Here is a 26,263-nt window from a genome sequence, read left to right on the forward strand (position 1 = left end):
ATTGATCGCCAGGACTGGTATGTTTATAGCTAAAAATAATGATATTATAATACTATAAATTCCAAACAATAAAAAACGATCAAATAGCAGGTTGATCTCAATTTTTTCATATATACCTATGTTATATATATTTTTTTGTGAAACAGAATGGTTCAACTATTTTATTTTTCCCATTTTCGCAATTATTTTTACATACCGTTGGATGATTCAAAAAACAACTTATTTAATGTACAATCAAAATATTTATTTTAAACCTATTAAGGTGATGTATGAACCTTTCTTTCACTCTTCATTGTATAATGTGTATACACATACTCAACAGGACATTAGCTCCCAATAGGATGTAGAACGAGAAAACAAATATCACACCGATCAATATAACTGTTAACTATATCCAAATCAAATAGACAATAAGACGTATACTGACATTAAGAAAAACAAACATGAAATGTTTATTATCATATTATATTAAACAGAATAACGCTATAAATAAAAATAGCAACTCTGTATTTGATAAAACATTCCCTATATACCAATGGGATTTATTAATTTTGATTTCAAGAACTTTTGATGCATGATTGTTGAAATCGTTCAGTATTGGAGATATTTCGAATTTCACTGTAGGATATTTTACTTAGGCAACACAACGTATTATATTTAATATTTATGTATTATATTGAGCGTTGAAGCATACATTTCTAATTGGATCCATAAATACTCAATTTAATATAATATTAAATATAATATAATAATATAATACTATATTAAATCATCATGCCTAAGTTATGTGAAACAGAAAATAAATATAGAATTTTATGAAAATTAGTTGCGAAATTAAGTAACAGTTAATCATTTGATAAATTCAAATTATTTACATATTAGTTTATTAAATGTATTTTAAATTAAAAATACGCTTAAATTTAAAATTAATTTACTTGTTCTGTCTTTATTTTGTTAATACATTTAAATTTTAAATTATTTAACTGCATATAAATAGCTTTAATTTTAGTACAAGCATAAACACATTGTATGATGGAAATTAGAAGAAGTTCATGTCAACCATGTATCTATCATTAAAGTTGTAATATTTTTCAATTACCTTTGTATCAGCAATTTGGATTATCAAAAAAATTACTTCAGCCTATTCTATTTTTATAATTAATTTTTAAAATTACAGTATTTAAAATAATATTGAGTTAAAGTTATGGTTTAATTTATTTCTATTACAGATATCAAATATATTTTGTGTATTGTGATTGTAATTCTGTATAATATGCATTTACAGTGGCGTATTATGGATTTATTTGAGGAGGAGATATGACTAAAATAGTTTTTTCTCTCCAATCGAAATATATGAAGATACTATCAATTTATTATAACTGCATACCAAGTATATATTATATGTAGAGCTCGGATTTTAAAGCATAATAACAAACAAAAAAACCACACAATTGTTTTAAAAATGCAAAAAGAAGCATATTTATTTTTTTTTTTTTTTAAAAAAAAAAAAATTAAAAATTAAAAAAATAATTATTTACCATGTATATCCTTAGATTTTCAGTAGTGAAACTGACTCTATTGTCCGACAGACTATTTTTATTCATAGAACACGAACTATCTACATCCAATGAAGTGATCGGTGTATACTTTATACAAGAGATTTCAAATTACAACACTAAATCTTAAATTTTGAAACGATCGATATCGATGTTATAGGCATACTGACCGAATATGTACTGCAGACTATAATATGTAAATCGATAATCTATGTACGTTTAATACATTTAATAAACAAGCTGATAACGAAAACCATAATAATCCAATAACCGCATTCTGGGTTTTTACATTAATTATTAATTATTTATTTTTATTGCAATAGCATAATAAACATATTTATGTAAACACATTTATATAAAAAAAGCAAAAAAAAAAAAAAAATGATTTATTTGGAATCAGAATGACTTGAAACGAATTGATGTATAAAAATTAGATCTCTATCTCATTTATAAAAAAAGAAGTATATATGCTTTAAAATCAGAGCCCTAATTATATATGTTCATAGGTAGTAGGTACATAAATCTAATAATTATAATGTATTATAACATATTAAATAATGAATCATTTATTACCTATTTAATATTTACAAAACAAACTGTAGCCTTCAAGGTTTTTTTTAGCTATTTTGTCAATAATTTCTTCAACATCTAATCTTATGTTGTTATGAATGTGAAACTTAGTAAGTCTATTCAATCTGGACTAAAATTAAAATATTATTCAAAATTTAAACAATTAATAAATACATCAAATATTTCATTAGCTAAAAAAAGGTCAAGGGGGAGATATATCTCTCTCATTCCCTGCCCCCACCGTAAATACGCCACTGATGCATTATAAATTTTAATAATCATTACTTTTTGATTAAATGTAAAATTATCTATATTTAAATTCAATTCACTGGAAAATATTTTAATTTTATATGCTGTACTTTTTGGAAATTTACAATAATTTATTTAATAATTTTAAATTTAAATAACCACTTGACTAACTTTGCTCTGTTCAAAGTCGTCTCCAATAGTTTATCATTTTATTTATTTTTTAATTTAAAATAAAAAGAATAAAACTCCTTGCAAAAGGCATATTTATTATATATTATAGAGAATAGATATATATATATATAATTTATAATAAAATGGATAAAATCACACAAAACTTTTGAACAGGATTCTAAATTGAACCTCAAACTCTGGATTAACTATTTAATGGAATTTTAGTTTTCTTGCGAATCAAACCGCTACCATTGTTTAACCGTATTAATTACGTCAATGTCAAATGTCAATGAGTTTATTAAACTAAAATATAAATTACAGACTGGTATTATTAGTGAAATTATTTACACCCTATTAAGAATATTAAATTCTATACTTATATTTCCAGTATAGTGTTAACATTCTTATTAATTGTATTCTTCTTTTTGTGGTTTTTTTATGTATACAATAAAAAATATAGAGATTTAAAAGTTAAAATCAGTCAGTTATTAAGACTCTTAAAGCATTGCACGGCTATTTAAAATGCTGAAAAACTGTATTCGATCAATAATTGCTTTCTAAAATGAAATCTATCTATAACGACATAATACCTATATGATTTTCGATGTAATTTGTTTTTCTTTTGAATACGTTTTCGTGGTTTCAATGTAAGCCATGGTAAAAACAAGCGCTTGTCAAACTCTATAGCTAAATACATTGTATAATTAATATTATTCAATTTATTGTTCTTGAAAACCTTTGTTCTATTATACAATATTATTGTAATATGAATTTTTACTAAAATATATTGAAAACACATTATATAAAGCGGGTTTGTAACGTTTTGCTGCAATAGTTCAAACGTCACGTACAGATACTATCGTTATTTTATAATCTACCTTTACATTGGACCCCCTTCCCCCATTTTAAACTTTTTCATAATCGTGTCCACGCGAATACAATATTTATTAATTACTTGTTTATTGAGTAATTTATTAAAATTTAATTATTATGTTTACATTTATACTTAATCACTATGGTATTTATTCAAATCAAGTTAATATAATTCCAAATCGATTTTATTGTAGCTAATTACTATTTGCTTTAAGTACAAAGTGGATTTTAATGTTAGTCTTTATCTGGTATGTGCGTATATGAGAGTGCTTAATAAGTATACTAAAATCGATTTGAATGTAATTACTAGAGCGAATGTTACGTTATGTTGTAATCAACAAAATATAATATTAATTAAATAACGACGAAAAGTTAATAATGATACGTAAATTATTAATACATCTGATAAATAAATTATTTGACATTGCTAATTTCAAGTTTTAAGCAATAATATATATTAATATAATATTTAATGTAATTGAGCATTAATAAATGTTTTTGTAACTCAAATATTCCTACATTTCATTAGAACTAAAAACGATTTTGTTGATTTGTTACAAAGTTCTAACAAATATTTAATATTATTTGTGTTTGCTTAAATAAAATTTCTTATTAGAACCAAGTCGTATAAATGTATCGATCTAGTTTCAACCTATCCTATTATTTTTTTACTACTCACTTGAATTACATCCTAGTACTTAAACTCATATTTCAATCGACGTGCAGACTGGAATAAAATATACAGACATAAAATAGCACAGTTTATATGCATTTCGGTCAACATGAGTTGGGAAGTCCCTGTACTCATCTGAAGACGTGTCTCATCAGCTATTAATAAAACTCCTTGTGTGCACAAGAGACTAGAAACCGTGATCGTAAAAATCTATATATATATATATTGGTTGAGTGAACAAAATCAAGAACACCATTATTAAATAAAATAAAATCCGTGTAAATATAAGATTTTATTTTTTTAAGACTACAAATGTTTGTTTCCTTTTGCAGATGACGCTGAGCTGGAAGTTTGGACGCAGTATTTTTCCAACAATATACAATGCCACGTAACCATGAAGACTTTACCATTTGTGATCCATGTACTGCTGATACTGATATTCATAACCGTAAATAATTGTACGTCAACCATATTTGATTTAAAATACAAAACGATATTATAATTACGCAAACGTCATAATATATCATATGTTATATTATACATTTAGTAACGGTTATAATATTATAGTAACATAAAATAAAAATGCAGTATTTTACGTTATAACTATACACGCAGTGAACAATTTTGTTATTTTAAATGTAATACAATTTAGTTCTCGATAACTTAACCTAGATACATACATCATTTTAAATCATGAATTTAGATTTGTATGTTGTAAACTTCTACAAAATTGAAATTGATAGTTCCAAAATGTCTCAAATGAATACCCGCGATTAGATTAGGATTTTTATTTAGATGTTTTCTTGTTTTAAAATATATCGTTTAAGTTTTTAAATTATATAAATAAACACTTATAAAATTTTAACATTAGGTTTTATCAAAACTTTAATATTTAAATTATTTAAAAGTAATATCTACCTACCAACTTATGTCTGGTTTATTATTCAATACATTTATCTTTTTTTTTTTTTTGGTACTTATTATGCAAGGGTATTAAACTGTCGTAAATGTTATAAGCGGTATTCTATTCAAAAATAGGACCTGAAATGATGTTATATAAGTATCCCAGTGGGAACCAATTCAGATAGAGTCGTTTATTATAATAGACCTACAACTATAAATACTTTACATATCTGATACTCCTGTAGTATATTATTATAATAATACTTTTGTAGGAGTATTATAATATAATAACATATTTTTAATTAATAAATATACATTTATAATATGTATTTTGAGATTCTGTTTACGTCCAAAAGTCTTAAATTTATTATTCTGTTTGGTCTTGAAAAAAAAAATATTATTTTAAAATAAACACTATTTATTTTTTTAGAATCTTAAAATTTTTATTTAACATGTTTTTACTTTTAATTTGTATTATAATTGTACATTTATTATGGCAGAACCTATACAACTGTTTGATGTATAATAATATATCAAATAATATTTAACACGCATAATATTCTAGAATAAATATCAGTGACTTATTTAATTTGATTACAATTTCCCTGAAGCTATTTCAAAGTACATAATTTATCATATTTGTGGTTCAAAATAATACATACATTTCTTTGTAATAAAATTATTATTTCAATTTTTTTGATTCATTGAATTATACTTCTCAAATCCTCAAGGAAAACGGCTGAATTGCATGCATGTAAACAATATCCGGTTTTAAAAGTTTAATTTACACATAAATATTTAACATGAAACTAAAAGCTCGCCCTTACGAGTCGCATATTACTCGGGTTATTTGTTTTAATTTTACAGAAACAATCACATTTAAGATTAAATAATTATTTTAATTATTTCGTTGCACGACAATATAATAAAATTGATTTACATATTATTGTGTATACAGGATACATAATATTATACGGTCTTATTAACTAAATTACCTTGAAACAGATAATGTTGGTTGAAAAATATTTCAACGTAACTACTGGATAGCAAAGTTGATACAGCGGTTGTAGGTGTATACCGATGCTACATATATGTATCCATGTTTTGGTTAGGTACCGATAGTTTTGAAAACGATATTGCCGTTGTCCGCTCTTAGCAATAATTTATATCATAGCTTACACCGGAAGAGCAGTACAATACAACCGTTGGCTAAGGTATACGTATAATAACTTTCCCGTTCCGCCGGTTCTTCCAATTTCTGTAACTGTTATTGCAAAACAACCACCACCTTCATATTTGTTCCGTACGGCCTCCTCTATTCTTGTGAATTGAAATCCTACCGGTAAATTTCCCATTAGATATGCATTACACTACCACCACAGTAACGGGAATCCTGTGAATATTTTATCAGCAAACCGATAAAAGCAAAGATAAATAGTATTGTATGAAATACATGGGAGAACAAGAGCAAAAATAAACCGACTGGGGACGCCACGGAGAATGTTTAGTGTATAATGTTTTTTTCATTATTAAATTTCAAGATTAAAAAAAAAAAATTTATTAATCTTATATAGCTTAAAAGTGAAGAACTACTACTGATGCCATAGTTACACAATTGTTCCACTGAAATATTTAGATTATTTTTTCGGATTTTACCATTTATTATGAAAGTAAACCTCTCCATCGCATCTACTTTAAAATCCCATTATTACATAGTACCTATCTTATATTTGGTCAAAGAGAAATTCAGACAGCTCAATATCTATTTTTGACAACTCAATTTTCTTTGTTACCTTCATAAATTTCTTGAATTCCTCACAGGCACATTTAGTGATTCATCTGTTTAAGAATGGCTTGCACGTTTAATGATTATTAACTGTCTAGTATCTAAAATAAAATCAGTATAGTGATATAATACGAAAATTAAATTATATTTTGTGATGAAAATTGTTTTATGTCTTGGAAGTGGCAAAAAAATATTCATAACAATAACATTAACATCATAATAATGCACTAATTAAAGAAAAATATAAGAATACAGTTTAAACAAATGTTTTATTGAAGTTATAAAGTAAAAAAAAAACAAAAAAGAAATAGAAACGTTTAAAGAAAGTTTTTTAGCCTGGACTAAATTTAAAAATAAAGGTTAAAATTAAAATCTTATTCTTATAAAAGTTAAAAGTGTAAGGCTTTTGGTTGGAATAAAGACAAAGAAATGTATATAAAATTAAATTTCTTTGAACAATGAAATTATTAAACGAAGCAACAGGAAAAAGTATAAATTTTAAAATAAAATTCAATTAAATGTCTATTAGCTAGACTCGTTTTACTTGTAAAAAAAAAAAGTAATACACTTTATATGTATCTCAAAGTTTCCACAAAAAAAATAATTTGCTATTGTAAATATATGTCTTGGATAACTATTGGTTTTATTTATTTAAACTAATTAATTCATTATAATAAAAACAATATTTAAAATTTAAAATAATAAATACTCTTTGATTTAATTTCTATTGTTGTATAATTAAATTAATTATAATAATAATACATAATTAATTTATGTAATATACCTATTATAATAATTCTCTATTCTATTACATTTTTTAAAAATAAATTAAAATTTTTAAAAATTGATATACCAACATTTTAATATCCAAATTGTAAAAAGATCTTAACTATTATTGATGTCTTTGCAATAAGCCTAAAAGTGAATTGATTTTTTTTTAAAAAAATTTTATTTTATCCCTTTGCAAATAAATTAGGTTCTTTAAAGGCGTACAATATGTACATATTATTTATTATTTTCAATAACACGAAATTATGTAACAAAATATATTTAAAAATATTCATAGTTTTATGAATAAAGAATGAGTTATTAAATTAAACACACTGTATTATATTACAACCGGTGTAAGTATTGTTTAAAATATTCTGTCTCACGTGATTCTATTTACGCAAAAACATTCTGCCGGCGTCGTTCTCAACTACGGGCGACCGTGTGACATTTTGATGAATCGACGAGCGTTAGTTTTTGTTTTTTTTTTTTTTATGTATATATACATCATAGTAAAAAAACTCGGCAAAAATCCATCACGACACTATAGGTACTATCAACGGCTTTGAAAATGAGCGACGCAAAGGGCGTCAATAGGAATTCGACGGAAAATCGTTTTAGTTCGATTATCGTGCTTCTGAAAATCGGACTTCTCTCAGAACTCACTAACTCTTTTACGAAACTCATACGGGATATTTGTATTATATTAACTGCAATATGCATTATCATAACCTTTAGAGTCTAGAGGATATGGTGGTCACAGGGGTTGGAATAAGATATTATGGTCGAATACCTTATCCTATTAACATAATAACATAATATATTAACGGATTTTATCCACTGTTGGGTACTATTATATAGCCATATGCACTTACCAGGAGGGACATATGTGACCCATTGAAAACACACATGAGCACACATCGAATGTAGTGCTGTGTTCGAACGGTTTTAGTAACCGCCGGTGGTTTTGCAGCCATCACTGCAAATGACGGCAGTCGTTACACACCTATCATGATATTATTATACTTATTTTTATCATATAGAAATCGTTTAGCAGTCCAGATTGCCGAACGCCCACGCGTCGTGGTAGAACGATTTGAATAATATCGACCCCGCACAGCCGGTCACGTGCGGCTCGCGTCCACAGCATAACCCTTAACCAGGTATATACCAGGTATAAATATGTATATAAGACCGTAGTAATGGGATACGTGTGAACGAAAACGCGTGTGAAAACACAAGGGACCACCGCCGTCGCCTCTATTCTTGCTCCGCCAGTTAGTGGCGTGTCGTCATTGTGACCGTAGTAGGTACACACAGAGACACACGCGCATAATGACAGCATGTCGTCGCATTATCGTGCGCGCGTGCGTCCTAAAACGAACGGGCGGACGGATGGCACGCCGCACACAATGTTAAAGACCATGATTGATGACGTTCAACCGGAAAACTCCAATGACAAATGACCGTGCCAGAAATTACAGAATGCCCTGGTGACGACGACGGGGTCAAGTCCTGGCGGATCCTGCTCCTGTAATCCTGTCGTAGTGTCACCGTGTCCAATCCTGCATCAGAGATAGTAGTTTCATGTCACACACACTTCGCTCAAATGTTAGGCAGGTATGTGAGATTTTATTGCAGACTTCACGGGATTTGGTGCTAACGAAAAAAAAATATAAATTAATATCCTCTCAAAGACTAGTGTGCGGTTAACGACTGCATTTCTCGTACGGTATAAACGAATTAAATAATTGCTCGAACGCTTTACTCGCATAGAGCCACATTAAAGTTTTACAATACATTTTCTTCATTTAAGTGTATGCTTGTGTGTGTGTGTGTGTGTGTGTGTGTGTGTGTGTATACCTGTATTTAAGCGACAAATAGAAAATGCGTTAAAGGCGATCAGACCATCAAGAGAGATGTGTTAGTTTCTATACATTGCTTTTTTTACTACGCAGGTTGGTACGGAATGTCTGCCAAGAATAGGTTTACCGATTTAAGGCTTATAATGGAGTTACCCTTCTGCCATCTCAGATTAGTTAATCTCTAAAAATTGTCCTGTTGTATATCGATCAACTTAATGCCCATTGTATAGTTCTTTATAGTCTTTATAGTATTAAACGATTTTTGTTAAAAATTCAACTCTTATAATTGAATATAATAATATATACCTACTGCAATTGAATTATATTCATATTATATACAGAGTTACCGGAAAAAATCTTTTGAAGAAAAATCGTTATATTACATACGAGTTTCTGATTTCGTAATATTCTTACTTCAAACACTAAAAAGTAAAATTGTGAATTCCTAAATATGTACTTTTACATTGAACTGCTATAATAATAAATAATAATAAGTAAAATCTTGTATTATTTTACATATCTTACCATGAAACAAAAATATTGGAAACAATAATCGAATAGTTATATTATTATAATAATTGTCGAATGTATATTATTATTGAATGGGTCACTATAGTAGATGTATTCATTTTGAATTCAATAATAAACTAAGAAGTTAAAATATTTTGAATATTATATCATTTATAAACATTATTATTTATTAAAACATTTCGTTAAAATCCGGAAAAAGGTTATTGCCTTTATAAATGACAACAAAAACATAAGCCATTTTGTTAAAAGCTGGTGTTTATTACATACTTCCATTTTCACGTTATTAACTCAAAAACAAGACGACTGGTACATGCGTAGAAAAATAAGTCATAAACCGTTATAAAAGCAAAGTATTCTAACTTCCACTTTTAATCTAAAATAAGCTACCAAAAAAAAAAAAAACCAAGGCAGTTGCTCTGCTGTATATAATAGGTGTCAAGTCTCAAAGTCTCATGTATAACTCGTTGTATAGGCATTGGAAACCTCTCCCAGAAACCACTATCCAAGTTGAAAATTTAAACATTTTTTTCTATTACAAAATGTATATAATGACACAAAAAAAGTTTTAAAAAACCACACGTCATTGTAAAATCAATACATTCATCATCCTTCTTCTCGGAATCTAAAAAGTAATCAAACAGATTGCTTCTCTGAGAACTTTCAATTACAACTTTTTTATTTTAAGGTTTAAATAACCTACAATTAGAAAAGTTGATTTGTCAAGTAAAATATAACTATGAAAATTAACTTTTCTTTGAATATTCAATTTACCGGACAATATTTTAATTTTAGTTTTGCATGACATTTTTTCCTACAAATACCTGCGCTTTCATTTGGTCTATTTTTGGCAAACATTTACTAAAAAAAACTCATTGTAATTTATCAGTTATTATTTATCATTAAGTTTATTATTGCTAGTAATTTATTTAAGTAAGTTTCATTTATTTTTAGGATAAGAATAAGGATTTTTTTTATGTATTAAGTATGTAATATTCATATTTTAATGTCGGTTTCATAAAAAATAATTTTATGAATACTTAAATCCTATTAATTTTCAATAATACTTGAACACAAAGTTATAATCATCGTAACCTTTAATAATTTAAGCGATGACATAATTTTCAATTATCCTTTCATAACAATTTACATAAACAATTCGTCAATGTATAAACCAAATTAAATAATAATGAAATAAACGTCTTGGTTGAATTTTATAATTTAGGGCCTATATTTTATTATATATTTAAAAATACATATATTATTCTTTAATAATTGGAACACCGAGTTTGGAACCCACTAGACATTATTGTATACTTATAATAAGATGTATGTGGGTATAGTATTTGCACTTAAATTATCGATTTATCATTGAAGGATTAATACAATTTTCATTAAAATGAATTCGACGTATTGTAAATTAATTCATATTTATTATGGTTGTATAAATGTTTTGAACTTGTAACACGCGGAAGCGATCGTTTTCAATATTTCTACTTTGAACACCATTAGTGTTTTTGATGTATAATTGTGGGCATAGTTGTAATTAATCACCACCAGTCAGAAGATCAAATACTGCAATAATAATTCATTAATTCATCATATTAAAACTTATTCTATTACTCGTATATTTTAAATAATCATTTCACGTATACTATAATATAATTGGATATAATTGTTTTAATAGCATATTATTAAATAATATATTAAATGAACTAAAAGCTATTAATTAAATACCTATTTTCTCAATAACAAGTACTCTTGGGTATTTTGAAATATTGGAGAAGCATAGTCAAATTGAAAAATGTATATTTGAATCACTTACGAGTAGTGAAATATTTCAAATTATTTTGAAACTAACCACAGTAACGAACTTAAGCAATATATTTTGCATAGGGTTCAAATATGTTCTTTAATTATTTACTTCCTCGCATTTGTATTATATGTGAAGGTGAACAAATATTTTAAACATTAAAATTAGATCTTCGGTAAACCATCGATATCTGAAGAAAAATTAACTTCTCTGTTTGTTGATGAAGACAAAATAATTCATAAACAAAGATTATATGATTAGTATATTGGGATTTTCATACAATAAATTAAAAAAAATACCATCTTAATAATAATTTAAAATTAATTTGAATAATGTTAACACTTTATTAGTTTTTATTGAATTATATATATAATATAATTATAATTCTATTGTAATGCATTAAAAAACAGTTATATCTCTTTAAGTCTATATGTCCCAACGTCGTTGGTGCACATTACAAATAAAAATTTAAGTTGTTGATCATAATTTTCACTGATACATCAATTAATATTTTATATATTATGCAAGTTAGGAAACTTTTTATCATCCTAATTAAAAAGTAGAATTCAAATGAACGAGTGCACTGAAAATGAACATATTTATTATTGTAATCGATATTTTATTATAAACAATATTCTTAAATAACCAAAATGTAACATTTTAAAATTCATGTATGTATTTTAAATAAAGGGAATTGTACAAAATAAAATAGAGATAACTATTGATCACTTTTATAATATTACATCTAATTAGTAATTACGTTATTCGTATAACTATTTGTACTTTTTATTGTATTGTCATTTTTTTAAAATTGCAAATTATATAATATCTTATTTATACCTACTCGCAGATGGAAATTGTAGACCCCAAACAGGACAACCTGCAAGTCAACCACAAGCCGGATCGCCTCTGGACTCAAGTATTGGCAACAACAATAACAACAATATCAACAATAACAACAGCGCCATATCGCGTCGTGGTTGGCGGGGTGAATGGCGGCGAACAGATCCTGGCACGGTGTACAGTTCCATTTGGAAGAGCAGTGATCAGCCGCTCGGTAAGTTTGTGCAAACAAAATACGTAGAACATTAATATAATTAGGGCATTATATTGTATAGTCCATATTAATAAGTTTATTTTAGGTAGAACGATTTACAAAACATACTAACCTCTTTTTTCTTCTTAAATATCTAACGCAGCTATTTATAATCTAATTTTCAAAATTTTTATCACAAGAATTTGAATAAATTCATTATTAAATTAAAAAAATAGAAGTGAATATGCTCGGTGGATCCTCTTGTATTACATAATATTATTTTAATTGCTTTATTCATGTACTTTATTCATTTGACGGGTTATATTCTTGGACTATACGATCGAGGGAATAATTGTAATCATAAGATATACGATGTAATATACTTTCTATATATTATCATCCAACTATATTTTAGTTTAAATATAATCTCCTATACCTACCAATATACTATCTTGTTAATCAATTTAAATTAATAACTTTGTTTTCCTTATATGGATGATTATATTCCGCAATTTTTGTCTAAGTTTGTATCAACTTTACAAATATAAATAAAACAAATAAATAATGTGTGTTTCACTCAACGGCATTCAGTGAATAACAGCTAGTAATGGTACCGGACTACCGGAGAACTGCAAAGGTGTAGTGGTAGCGATCGTTGATGCCAGCTATGAATAAAAAATTTACAGGGGCGTGCGGACTGTGAATAAAACAAGAACTGAACGGAAATGCGTGTATTATCTTATACATATATGCAATAGGTTCGCATATTTATTTATAATAGTATAACATATAATATATATATATATATATATGTATGTATAAGCAACTCACCTTGCGCCCGGATATACACACGTATAAATATTTTATTTATAACTACTGGTACAACACACACCGTAGTTATCGTACAATATATATACGACTACTATAATAGATGTACACATAATTATATGCATAATATTATTATACTTATTATTAAGTAGTCGAAATATTAATATTCAAGTATAAAATACGCGTGTGTTGTGCATTTGGAAACTACTTAGGTACCTACATCGTGTATTATAAGTATATATACATATATATAATATCCACCAAACCCTTTGCAAGAGACGATTATATTATACTGTATAACATTCGGCTACTCTATAATATATTTTAATGTTCAGAATGAATCACCAAGCGTGGTTAACACAATTTTATTTATTTAATAATGCATTCATTCAAATTCTGATTGTTGTAATGTTTAAATATTGTACTCAAAGACTATATTTTCAATTAAAAAAAAAGGTAGTAAAGTGGGTAACGCTCTGCTATAATATAGTAATATTACTATATTATAGTAAGTATCGAGTGGACCTCGGACATAGAGTAGGAAGATAACTACTCGTTCAAATTTTAATTTTAACACATTAACATTTTCAGAAAAATTATCCAATAAATAACTATATAGTGGAAAAGGTTATTTTTTATTAAAAAAATAAACAAAAGTTTTTATCACCATGAATCGAAATGAAAGTATCAAGAATTTTAAAACTCGGCCTTAAACTCTAAAGTTTGCTTAAAAATTCTAAAAATTAGATTTAGAATAACTGCAATATTGAAGATAAAGGGGACTATGCATGTTTGGTAAATTGTCCTATATAAATTAAATACGTATTATATTTATCGCCAGTTTTGTAAGATGAGTCAATATATGATAATATGATATATTATCATGTATTCTTATTAATTTATGGTTATAGTGGAATATGAGCGTCGGTGCAATTTATTAATTTTATATTATTATTATCTGAATGTTCATATACACCAACGATTAAGTTTCACCGGAAGGATAATATTGTAATATTATATTATATTATACAGAGGAAGGCTCGCCGTGTTTTCCAGTTTTCTCGTTCAATTCGATAAACCATGATGGGCCATTTTGTTGATGTAAAGTATATATAATATTATGTATTATATAGTAATTTATTCATACGAAATATCTATATACGAATATTATATAAGTACGCATGAATCTTACCACGAATCGTTGGTACACTATACTTAATTCACAAAAAACTCGTATTGATAATCCCTATTCATTCAAAAATTGTTAGATCTTATACAGAGGTCTACTCAAAGTAAAATTTAATTATTTATTAGTATAATCAATTTAAAATTTAAATCATAATAATTTGATGGGTATTTTTATTTAGCTGTCGAAATAAATTAAATTTACAACTAAAAGGCAGTGATGTCTATAGATAAAAACTATTTTTCTAAATAAAATTGCCATTTCACAAAATGGAAAACAGTTTTGAGAAATAAAAAATCAATAAATTTAATTTAGTACAAATTTAAATATTTCTCTCATATATATAAATATATATCAATGGTATACAGGCAGAATAAATAACTAGAACTTTTATAATTTAATAATATTTTAATTTATAAACAATTATAAATTATAATACAAAAAATATTTAAAATTAAAGTACTATACTTATTACGTGTAAGCCAACAATGTTTTCTATACATCAAAATCAAGATTAATTAAAAAGTGAAAAAATTATTATTTGTTTTTGGGTTGCTACTAAATGTTTAAAATGTAAATGTAGTTTTTTTGTTTTAATTTGTATTATTATTATTATTATTATTATTTTATACTAAATAAAAAAAAATTATGTCAATGTATATAAAAATAAAATTAATTATCATATTACAGAATATGGATTGATAAAACGGTTAAAATTGTATGCGGAATTAAAGTAATATTTTATAGTATTGCCACGATTCGCGGGCAGTTACGACGTACCGAAGAGAGTTTGAGTCATAAATTTAGATTTTGAGATGTGTAGTTGAATTTACTGTACCATAGATCTCACAACTAAAAGTATTACCTTATGTAAATATTTACTCAGACACTATTCTAGTAGGTACTATACCAATAGCCAATAAGTAATCTTATATTTTTAATTTAAAAAATAATATATCAGTTCTAATGTATGTCTATATATATATATATATATTGATTTCTATGCAGATATTTAAAAAATATAAATAATTGTCCATGAATCGAAAAATCTAAAAATGTTATATTTTTTTTAAATTTATTAAATAAATAAAAATTAATTTATTGGTCGTAATTTAACATGGTTTAAAATATATAGTAAAGATTTACAATATCAAATCAACTGTTTATTGATATATTAATTAATTGTCATTAATAGAAAATACTGTATGACATTATTTATGGAAATATCGTAATTTAATTTAAGTATAAAAAATATGTATAATGATAATATAGTAGTATAACTTACTATAATATGTTTCATTGTGTTTACGCGTCTTAAACCTCCTCATTTAAGCTTCCTACTCGGCACTTTATTTAGCGTCGTACTATTAAATAACTTTACGATACATGGTGCACTTCCTTCCACAAGCCAACTTGATAATATATTATCATGCTGCCACTTGGTATAATATTATTTCGCACGTACTTATCACCGCTGTGTAATAAAGCGAATGATCGCCATTCACCAGATGCTGTGTGGATTGTTCATGGAAACGAAAGGTATCAACATCGTATAAACTTAAAGGCGAAGATTCAAACGGCTATGTTATTATTATTATTATTATTAAATAACGTCGGGCGGATCGTGGAGTTAAATACTGTCCGGATTTACGTTCTGCGCGTTTAATATAGGTCCACCAACTCCTCCACCCCTACCTATCACCATCACGCATACACGTATCTAATGTACACGCAATGCTTTTATTATTCAAAAACTTCGCATAGGTGGTGCATTTCGTGCACGATCTGTTTCTGGTTGGCTGGTTTTCGTTTAAACTTTACTAGCAGCGAAAAAAAAACCAAAAGGATTTCGCGTACATCACGCCGCTGACGTTCAAAATAATTTAATTCTTTTTTTCCACATGTACATTGACTTAGCAGAAGCACACATAAAGTGTGAAATAAACTTAGAAATTTAACACATTTTATTTCTTAACGGATATTTTGAGTATTTTACATGCGCAAACTTTTTCGAGATTTGTCGTAGGTTCTATCACACAATAATTTTTACGTCTACCAACCTTTACACGATTTTTTTTTTTAAACTTTTTTCTTCTGAAATTGCATTTTGTTACTATACAAGATTAATAAAAGTAAGGGACCGTGTAGGCATATTAATCAGACAAGAAAAAGTAAAATGTAGACAAATTATTAAAATAAAAAAAGTATTATAAATGCGTGTTAAATAAAAAATATATAATATAGCAAATATACCATCCGGCCTATGATTTTATTGTGTACTATACCTTTTTCATTTAAATTAAATCGTGTAAATATAATAAAATGAAACGTCATACAGTCTGGATTATGTATGAATAAGCCTTAATTAATTCATAAAAATATAGAATATGAATGTTTTATTAACATAATATTATACAGTATTTCTTACTAAAACACTTGAAAAATTGTAAATTTATTTTTAAACTACTTTAAATGAAAACAAAGATAATCTGCATAATATAAATATTCCCAATATTATTATAAACATCATATTCACAACTTTACAAAATAGCATTCATAACACAGTTTACCGTTTTTGGTTAAATGTGAGTCATTAAGTGACTAAGTTATGTCTTATAATTATTTTATTCGATAAAATATCAATATTTACTAATTTAAAATTATGTGCATTTAATACGTTTGATTAACGTTAAAGGTGATAATATTGCGGTTATGATTTACGAAGGGTTAATGTACGGAATTATCCATCAAAAATCATTAAAATGACGAGATTAGATAATCCATCATGTTCAGGAACAGACGACATATTTGTCAAAATGTTGCTTTTGGCATACATTAAAATAGCTCGAGACTTAAATATACATTTTGTCAACTATAGCATAATAACGAGAATAGTAATAAAAATTCAATCTCTTATACAAAGTTCTTCATAAACTATTTAAATATACAGCTGTGTTTATAGTACGAATATAATATAATATAGATAATTAAGTTACCTTCTCTGAAAATATTTATAAACCATCAGTTATTCTAAAAGATATATATACTGGACATTGGTATTATTATATTATATTTGTATATAATAAAAAATAAACCATTTATTTTTATTTCGTAATAAAATATAGCTTAACTAAACTGAGTAATGTATTAATACATTAAAAAAAAAAACATTTTATCTACATAAAAACAAACATTTAAATTATTTCATATCAACATATCGTTGGGACAAAACTATAATTGTTCAATAAACTTTTATGCGGTAATTATTTCGAAATATAGATCAGAACTTTACCATAGTAGAATAATATTTTTTATCCTGAGATTTAAAATATCATGTTTGTAAAAGTTTGAACTACAATAATTATTTGAACTTTACCAATTTGAAAAAAATTTGAAAAATTTACTTAAATAAATAAAAAGATGATTTATTTAGGTACCATGTATTTCCCTAGATTTGTATTAGTCGTGAAACTGACTCTAATGTCTGACAGAATATTTGTATACATAGAAAAAGAATTAACTATCTAAATTCACTGAAGTGATCGGTGCATACTTTATATCAGAGATTTTAAATTACAACACTAAATCTTAAATTTTGAAACGATCGATATCGATGTTATAGGCATACTGATCGTATAGGTACGGGAAGCCATATGTAAATCGATAATCTATATACGTTTAATACATTTAATAAACAAGCTGATAATAAAAACAATAATAATCCAATATAACCGTTTAGTCCATATTCTGGGTTTTTACATTTTTTATTAATTCATTTGTTTTTATTACAATAGAATTTTTTTAATTAGCATAATATAAAAAATCCTCAGCTAGAATAAATTTAAAATAAGCAATAAGAAAATTAGTTCATTTGGAATCAGAATGACGTAAAACGAATTTATGTATACAAACTAGATCTCTATCTCATGTATAAAAAGGAGCATATGCTTTAAAATCCGAGCCCTTATTATATATGCTCATAGTAGGTGCATAAACCTTATAGTTATAATATATTAGAACATATTAAATAATGAATCATTTATTTACCTATTTATCATTTACAAAATAAACTATAGCCTTCTTTTTTTTTAGCTATTTCGTTAATAATTTCTTCAACATCCAATTTTATGTTGTTATGAATGTAAAACTTTGTAAGCCCATTCAATCTAGACTAAAATTTAAATAACATTCAAAATTTAAACAATTAATAAATACAACAAATATTTCATTAACGAATAGAGAATTTCTTATATGTATATAATATATTTTTAATACTTTGATACAAGCTATAATGCTAATTACAATGTGATATAAGCTAAAAAAAAGGTCAAGGGGGAAATATATCTCTCTCATTCCCCCTCTCCCCGTAAATACGCCACTGATGCATTATAAATTTTAATAATCATTACTTTTTGATTAAATGTAAAATTATCTATATACGTTTTTAATATTTCCATACAAGCTAATACAGTCGAGGAGGATATATATCTTCCTCATCTTCACCCTAAATAAACGACGAATCTTAGTATGTTTTTGTACTTACTAAAGCTAGTTCAGCATGAACTATGAAGTAGTTTTTCGTTTTTTAATTCTATAATTTCAATTTCATCAGGAATTATATTGTACCTAATGAAATCTTTATCTAAATCAGTTCTATCGTGTACTTCTTCAAACATAGAATTTTGTCCTCAATAATTTTCCAAAATGTTTTAGAAGTTTTTGTTGACCTTTTTAGTAGTTTTTCCTTTATTTAGGGTGTTTAATTTAAATATTTCCAACAATTTCTAAGCGTTCTTAAAGTGAAAGTGACATATTTTCTAATTTTAAAATAAAACGAATTATAAAGCAAAAATTAATTTTCATTTTCCTATTTTAAAATAAAACTATTACATATTTAATTATAAACTTCTTAGTGTTTTCGTTAAAGATAAAAATACTGGTTTTATAGAATTTAATTAATTATCAGCATAATATAATACGGCATCTAGCCAAGTTTTCTATCGTATAAGTTTAGATTTGGAAAATTTGGTAAGTTATTCAGGAAATAGATCTCGGAATTTCAACTCACGACAATATAAAGCCCTAACTTTGGATTGGTAATATTTTATTTTCTTCTTTTACTAACCGCCATGGCTAAAATATATCACAAAATATGTATTTTTTGTGATTACTGTTGAAATATGCAGTAATATGCATTTCATTCAAAATATGCAAAAATATGCAAAATAAAATAATTACTATTTGTTTTATCATGACGTATTCGTAAATATTTCAAACTAAAGCAATAATCAAAATCTGAAAAAAAAATATGTTTATAAATTCCAGCTCTAAATATTATCATTTTGTCATAATCTAATAAAATGATAATATTGTTGACTTTACATCTTGTATTTTCAATTTCAACAATTAAATAATTTATTTTACCCGTAAATGTATTTGTATACAAAAAAAATAAAAACTATAAATCACAGTAATTTACATTGTTTTTTCTTCTAAAAAAAAAAATTTCTCACTATATTAAAATCAATTATTTGAGCTATGATGCTTCCAAAGCTTTTATCGCTAAATTTGATAGCTGTTTTTCAGTCATCGTCGAACGAAGTAAATCTTTAGAAGTTTAAGTCAGCTGAAACTTTTTTTGCAGTTATACTACTTACTGATAATGCATAATAAAATGTATACAACGAGCATAAATTTGGATACCAAGAAAGCATATCTCGATGTATCAGAAACTTCAAAACTTCATTTATTTGAAGAGGTTTCTTTTTCATATACACTTGGTTGTAATAATCCATGCAAAATTAACGATAATTCACTTTTATATCCGTTCATTAATGTTAAATTTATAAAATGTTAACAATTATTGAAACGAAATTTTCATTTATCTGTTAAGCGAGTTTAATACTTCGAATTTGTTAACAATATTAACAAATTATTTAAAATGGCGTTTCAATATATTTGTTCTTCGGTTATGACTTATCAATATATTCAAAATTAATTTTACAGAGTATTTTCTTCTTTGTCATTTTTTACCCTTGCTTAAATTCTTTAGTCCTTCGTTTTCCAACTAACTTTATTTCATTTTTAAAAACATTTTCATCGTTCCTTAAAAATGACATTTCTGAAAAACATACTTCAACTAAATCATTTGTAGTCATTAAATCAATCATAAAATTGTCTAAATAACTATATTAGTATACGCAAAAAAAAAAAAAAGTATTGGAATAAATATTGAAATATACGAGTACCTATGTATAAAATATATTATAAGATGACATTATGATATTAAATTTCTTTTAAATAAGGTCTACACTATCTACATAGTAATTAGAAAATAAATATTGACTCGCGTGGTTCTCCTGAGGAGCTAACTTTGCTTAAACGGCGTGAATGTTACAAATCGATGAAGACTATTTACACTAGCCTTTAATCGAGTGGTGGTGACTAAGAGCAAACACGAATGGGTCTTCTACCTCCTTGAAATTTTAAATTTTAAAATTCACACAAAAACTTAGTTATTATTAAATATTCTTCATTGACTTTTATTAGTATATTACGTATATGAGGAGAAAATATAACTGCGAACTATTAAAACACGATAAATAGTATCTTCAATAATCTATGAAGTATTTAATGTTATTGTTAACGTTCTTTGTTATGGATATAAAAATATAAGGAAAACATTAAAATAAATTAAATACACATTTTGTTTTTATGTAATGTTAGTTATTCTATTTAAATAAAAATTTTCAAACTTATACGTTTTAGTAAAAAACATATAAAACTTAATATTTGTAGTTATTTAAATATACAAGTGAATAGTTAAAAGTATGTATTTCATAAAAAATGTGTTATTAAATTAATACAAATATTATGATTTATTATTTTGATTTATACAAAATATATTATTACATAATGTATTATGTGTAATGTGTATATGTGTATTATGGTTTAAATATGATATTGTGAATTAATTGGGTGCTATGAAATAGAAAGCATTGATGTAGCTTGTATTTTATTTTATGGAGGGAGCCTAAATTGACGATCATTTTTTTAAACCTTCGTATGAATGATTATTTCATTAATAATCATTATTCTAACAAAACATTTGTTGGAGTCTAGACCTCATAAATTCGTTGTCTGCATACGATTTTGACAGGAAGCATGGAACAAATATTTCATATCTTATTATAGGTATTATATTAAATTGGCCCTATAGTAAAATTACATGTTTTAAGTTTTCCCTACCTGGTATAAAATCTTAATGTCACCACTGTTGATGTTAAATCAAGATTAAATGGTCATTATAGGTAATTTTCTAATACAATTATGTTTTATTATTTTAAAATATTCCGATCGATCAGGTGAACCATACCATTAAACCAGTTAATTTTAGAAATACGTACTAAAATGTATAATAATAATTTATCAATATGATAATATTTATTCGTAACTTTAGAACGTCAGATTGAAAACAATAACAAAAACATCATCTTAAAGGCATATAAATACAAATATTATATTTATGCATCATAATACCTACTATAGATCAATTTCTAATCCACAAAAATGTATTATTCATAACTGTATAATGTCAGTAGTATAACATGATATATTTTGTTAAGCATAACCATAACAGTATCATAACTCGTTTTTAAAGAACTAAAAATAAAGGAGGTCCAAGAAGATATTTTATGTAGATCGATGATTTTTTATGATAGTACTTACTTGAGTTGAAAATTAAGTGGTTGAAAAACCGAGTATGTCTGGTTCAAGAAAAGACCTTAATACAATTATATTTATAAATATATGTAAATAAATATATATATGTGTGTGTGTGTGTGTGTGTGTGTGTGTGTGTGTGTGTGTGTGTGTGTGTGTGTGTGTGGTGTGTGTGTGTGTGTGTATTAGGTAATATAGAAAAATTAAAAATTAACACGAAAGAATATTCCAAATACAAACAAAAAACCAATAAAAAATATTTACTTTTTTCTTTTCCCTTGTGACCCTTACAAATTTCACTCACTGGTTTTTAGAATAAAAATGAATGTTTTAACTTTATATTGTTGTGTTGTCGAAGTCAATGGATTTTAATAACAATATGACGGTTTTTTTCCTCCTTTGAATATGGTTTCTCTCGTGTCATTATACAATACAATAATAACAACAACAATAATATGATTGTTCGTTATATTATTATTATTATTATTATTATTATACACGCGTTACAAGGTTGTCACCATAGACATAATATACAGTTACATGCATGTAACACTTGATTCATACATGATCACGGGACTTATAAAAACCCTTCGGTCTTATAAACGTTTTAGACGCCGGAAAAGGTTCTGTATTTTTAAACGTGCGTTGTCAATTTCTCTCGAGATTAAGTTTGTATAGTAATATAAAGAAAAAAAGAGAGTAACCACATGTAATTCCCCGGCGACCATGCTCTGAGTGAGTTTTTCGAAATATATACTTCGCAATGCTACATCATATATAGTATTATGAACGCGTGTAGGTAGTAAAAGTGTTCGCGCCTGAATGTGGTGAAAATAACGCTATGTTTTCCATTGCGTATATATGTATCGTACTTGTAGTCATATGATTCGTTTCTCTAATGCAAGACTCGTCCTCTCTACCCTCGTGTTTTAAATATTGAATTGAGCATTGTGTTTTCGTCGTCCACAATGAAAACGTTTTATTGCGAAAGCTGTACATAATAAAAAAAATAACAAAAAATAAACAAAAACGCTTAGGAAAAAAAACAGGAAATGGAAAAACGCAAAAACTATAATATATAGATGAACATTATGCGGTAAAACCATAAAACTATACATATTATTTACATTTATATTAATTTTTTAATTTTTAATCAGTACTAAGGATTCGAATAAATTATTTTATTTGGACGTCGGATTTTAGATTTCGATTCGGGTAATTCACTATATACCGGTAATAGTATACAATATTGGTATAAATGTATTGATCGTTTTTAGTATTGAGTTCTAATTTTAGAGTGTACCTACCTATTCTGTTTTATCGATATTCTGTATCTACTGAAATCTATTTTAAAACATTTATGCACAACAGTTAACATAATATGTTAATATTATTGCAGAAAAAATATTATATGAAATTTGTTTTTTACACTCTTATTATATTTTTATGATGACACTCGAAAAATTATATTCCAGGCAAAGCCGAATTGTACATAATACTGGCTCTGTTGATCGGCATGGCCACCGTCATAGTCGGCTGTTGGTTATCGGACAATTGCTGGTCACCCGAACCGGAACAACACTACACAATAGCGTGGCACGACCGGCATCGATGGATATAAGATCGTCCGCTGTTGTCGTCTTGAACAGCGCATACCTAGTAAATAATACAAAAATTTTAATACGTTTTGATTTGCATTTAACCTCGCATTTTTGTACAATATTACGTATTATGTAAATTCACCGACCGAAGAAACTATTAAATCGTAAATCAACGTAAAACGAACAACAATACTATTAATATAATGATATTAGTAATAATTATCAGTCGGAAATGATGGGTAATTAATTAATAATATGGAAATTTATGTTATGAGATCGTAACGGTTTCTAACAGAGATTTATCGATATTCACGACAAAAAAAAAAATTCACTGACTTTTGTTTCATCGTAAATGTCGTAATAAATTGTGTTTTCAGTCCAACTGACCGCCGTTACGCTTGTTTGTCATGTTCAAATGCATTCAATTAAAATAACACGGTTTTTCATTTTTTATTTTAATTTTAATTTTATTGAAAATAATACTATACAATCATAACGTTTAATAATCCACATCATTGGTGAAATGTAAGCTAATATTGATCTTAAACTCTGAAATTCTATAGATATTTTCGAGATAAAAAAGTTGAAATTGATGTTCGATAACATTTAATTATTCCCCCATTTACGATCGCCCAACAACATGAATTAAGTTACTATACATAAGTATAGTATATAATATAGTATACATATAAAGTTCAATGTAATTTTGTTTTTAAAATATCATGTTAGTAATATTACCGCTATCATAAGTATGATTTTTTTTTTTTTAACTTGTACATATAAAGTATCCTATTATCCAATAATGAAATCCATTTTTTTTTTTAAAAATGTATATATAAAGTGACCCGTTGAAATTCAATCTTATGTTTTGATGTGAACTTATAATATATTATATTAATATGTAACCTTGTGCATTTGACCGTTTGGACATGCATTTTTCCTTCTAGTTGTCAATTATTTACATCATACATGTATATACATAATATATACTTTATGATCGTGTATACATTTTTGTTTTAAGCCTTTTATTAACTGTCAATTACTTATAAAACAAAAGGCATTAGATTTAATTTTAATAAAATAGAAAAAAATATGTTGATATTATTTAATACAATTGTAAAACATTAGTATATATTATTTATTATACTTATTTCATAAAAATATATTATAGTGAAGGTTTTGAATATAGAGTACCTATTATTATTTACTTTATTAGTTGTTTGTTTTTGAATACAATGAAATGTGTATACCAAAAAACAATATAGAAATAATATTATATAATGTAACATTTTTAATATTTCCAGATCATTGTTTATAAAATAATATTTACACCCCATTGTTTACAATACCACGCACATAATGTATGTGTTTATAATTTATGGCAATATACGTTATGATGAAACATTAATAAAATATAAATCTACTTACTTTAAATTGTACCCAAATTAAGTTGTAAATCTATTTTAAACTATAGAATATTCGCTAAAATTATCAGGTTGCTGTAAATGAAAAAAAAATATTGTTTCAATATTCATGTATAAAGAATATAAATTTTGTAATGTAGAAAAATAAGTTTCTAAGTCCTTTTAATGGTAAAATTTGATATGAGTTATAGCTAATATATTTATTATTGTTTGTATTTTAGATTAATTTTTATAAAATTTAGTACCTACATATTAGTTATTATAGTAATTATGCAAAAATATCATAATTTATGGTCCAAATATAGTTTAGTACAGTTTATAATAATACTTAATGTAATCGAAATATATATAATATATTAAACAATTAAGTTACACTTGTGTATGAATATGTGTATTGAATTTTTTTCTTAACACCTATCCCCAATACTCGAAACCATCGATATAAAGGTTTTATGCACCAAATTTTACAACAGATCCGTATTTTTAAAACAAAATATTTTTATTTTCTTTACGTTTTTAAAATGAGTAATTTATTACGAAAATACTAAGTCTCACAAACTGGCTAGAAAATAAAAGAAATGTTTTATGAATTATATTCTTAATTTTTTCAACCTAATATTTTATTAGGTATCACGTCAATAATTGTTAGTCGAAAATAGTTCGCGCGACAATTGCTCGCGTGACATTTATTCGAATAAGACAATATTGTTC

The 26,263-nt window shown here is 25.9% G+C and overlaps 1 protein-coding gene and 1 long non-coding RNA gene across 3 annotated transcripts in view; one reads left to right on the forward strand and one right to left on the reverse strand.

Annotated features, from left to right (window-relative positions):
* The window catches only part of LOC114121243 (uncharacterized), a 52,050-nt gene extending 26,191 nt beyond the window's left edge, over positions 1–25,859 (forward strand). The window contains exons 2-4 of the mRNA XM_050203344.1: positions 4,425–4,550; positions 12,606–12,812; positions 24,003–25,859. Coding sequence (XP_050059301.1) covers positions 4,487–4,550; positions 12,606–12,812; positions 24,003–24,148 — 417 coding nt within the window. The 5' untranslated portion in view covers positions 4,425–4,486 and the 3' untranslated portion in view covers positions 24,149–25,859. The remainder of the gene's footprint in view (positions 1–4,424; positions 4,551–12,605; positions 12,813–24,002) is intronic.
* On the reverse strand, positions 5,498–12,742 carry LOC126550858 (uncharacterized). 2 transcript variants are annotated; one of them, XR_007604902.1, is made up of 4 exons: positions 12,600–12,742; positions 8,425–9,208; positions 6,789–6,882; positions 5,498–6,331 (listed from the first exon to the last, which is right to left on the reverse strand). It is a non-coding gene; the product is annotated as an uncharacterized LOC126550858 (long non-coding RNA). The 2 variants fall into 2 exon arrangements; XR_007604901.1 differs by having other exon boundaries at positions 5,498–6,882.
* Positions 25,860–26,263: the final 404 nt, after the last annotated feature.

The sequence above is a fragment of the Aphis gossypii genome, chromosome 3, assembly GCF_020184175.1.
Source record: "Aphis gossypii isolate Hap1 chromosome 3, ASM2018417v2, whole genome shotgun sequence".
Taxonomy (NCBI): Eukaryota; Metazoa; Arthropoda; class Insecta; order Hemiptera; family Aphididae; genus Aphis; species Aphis gossypii.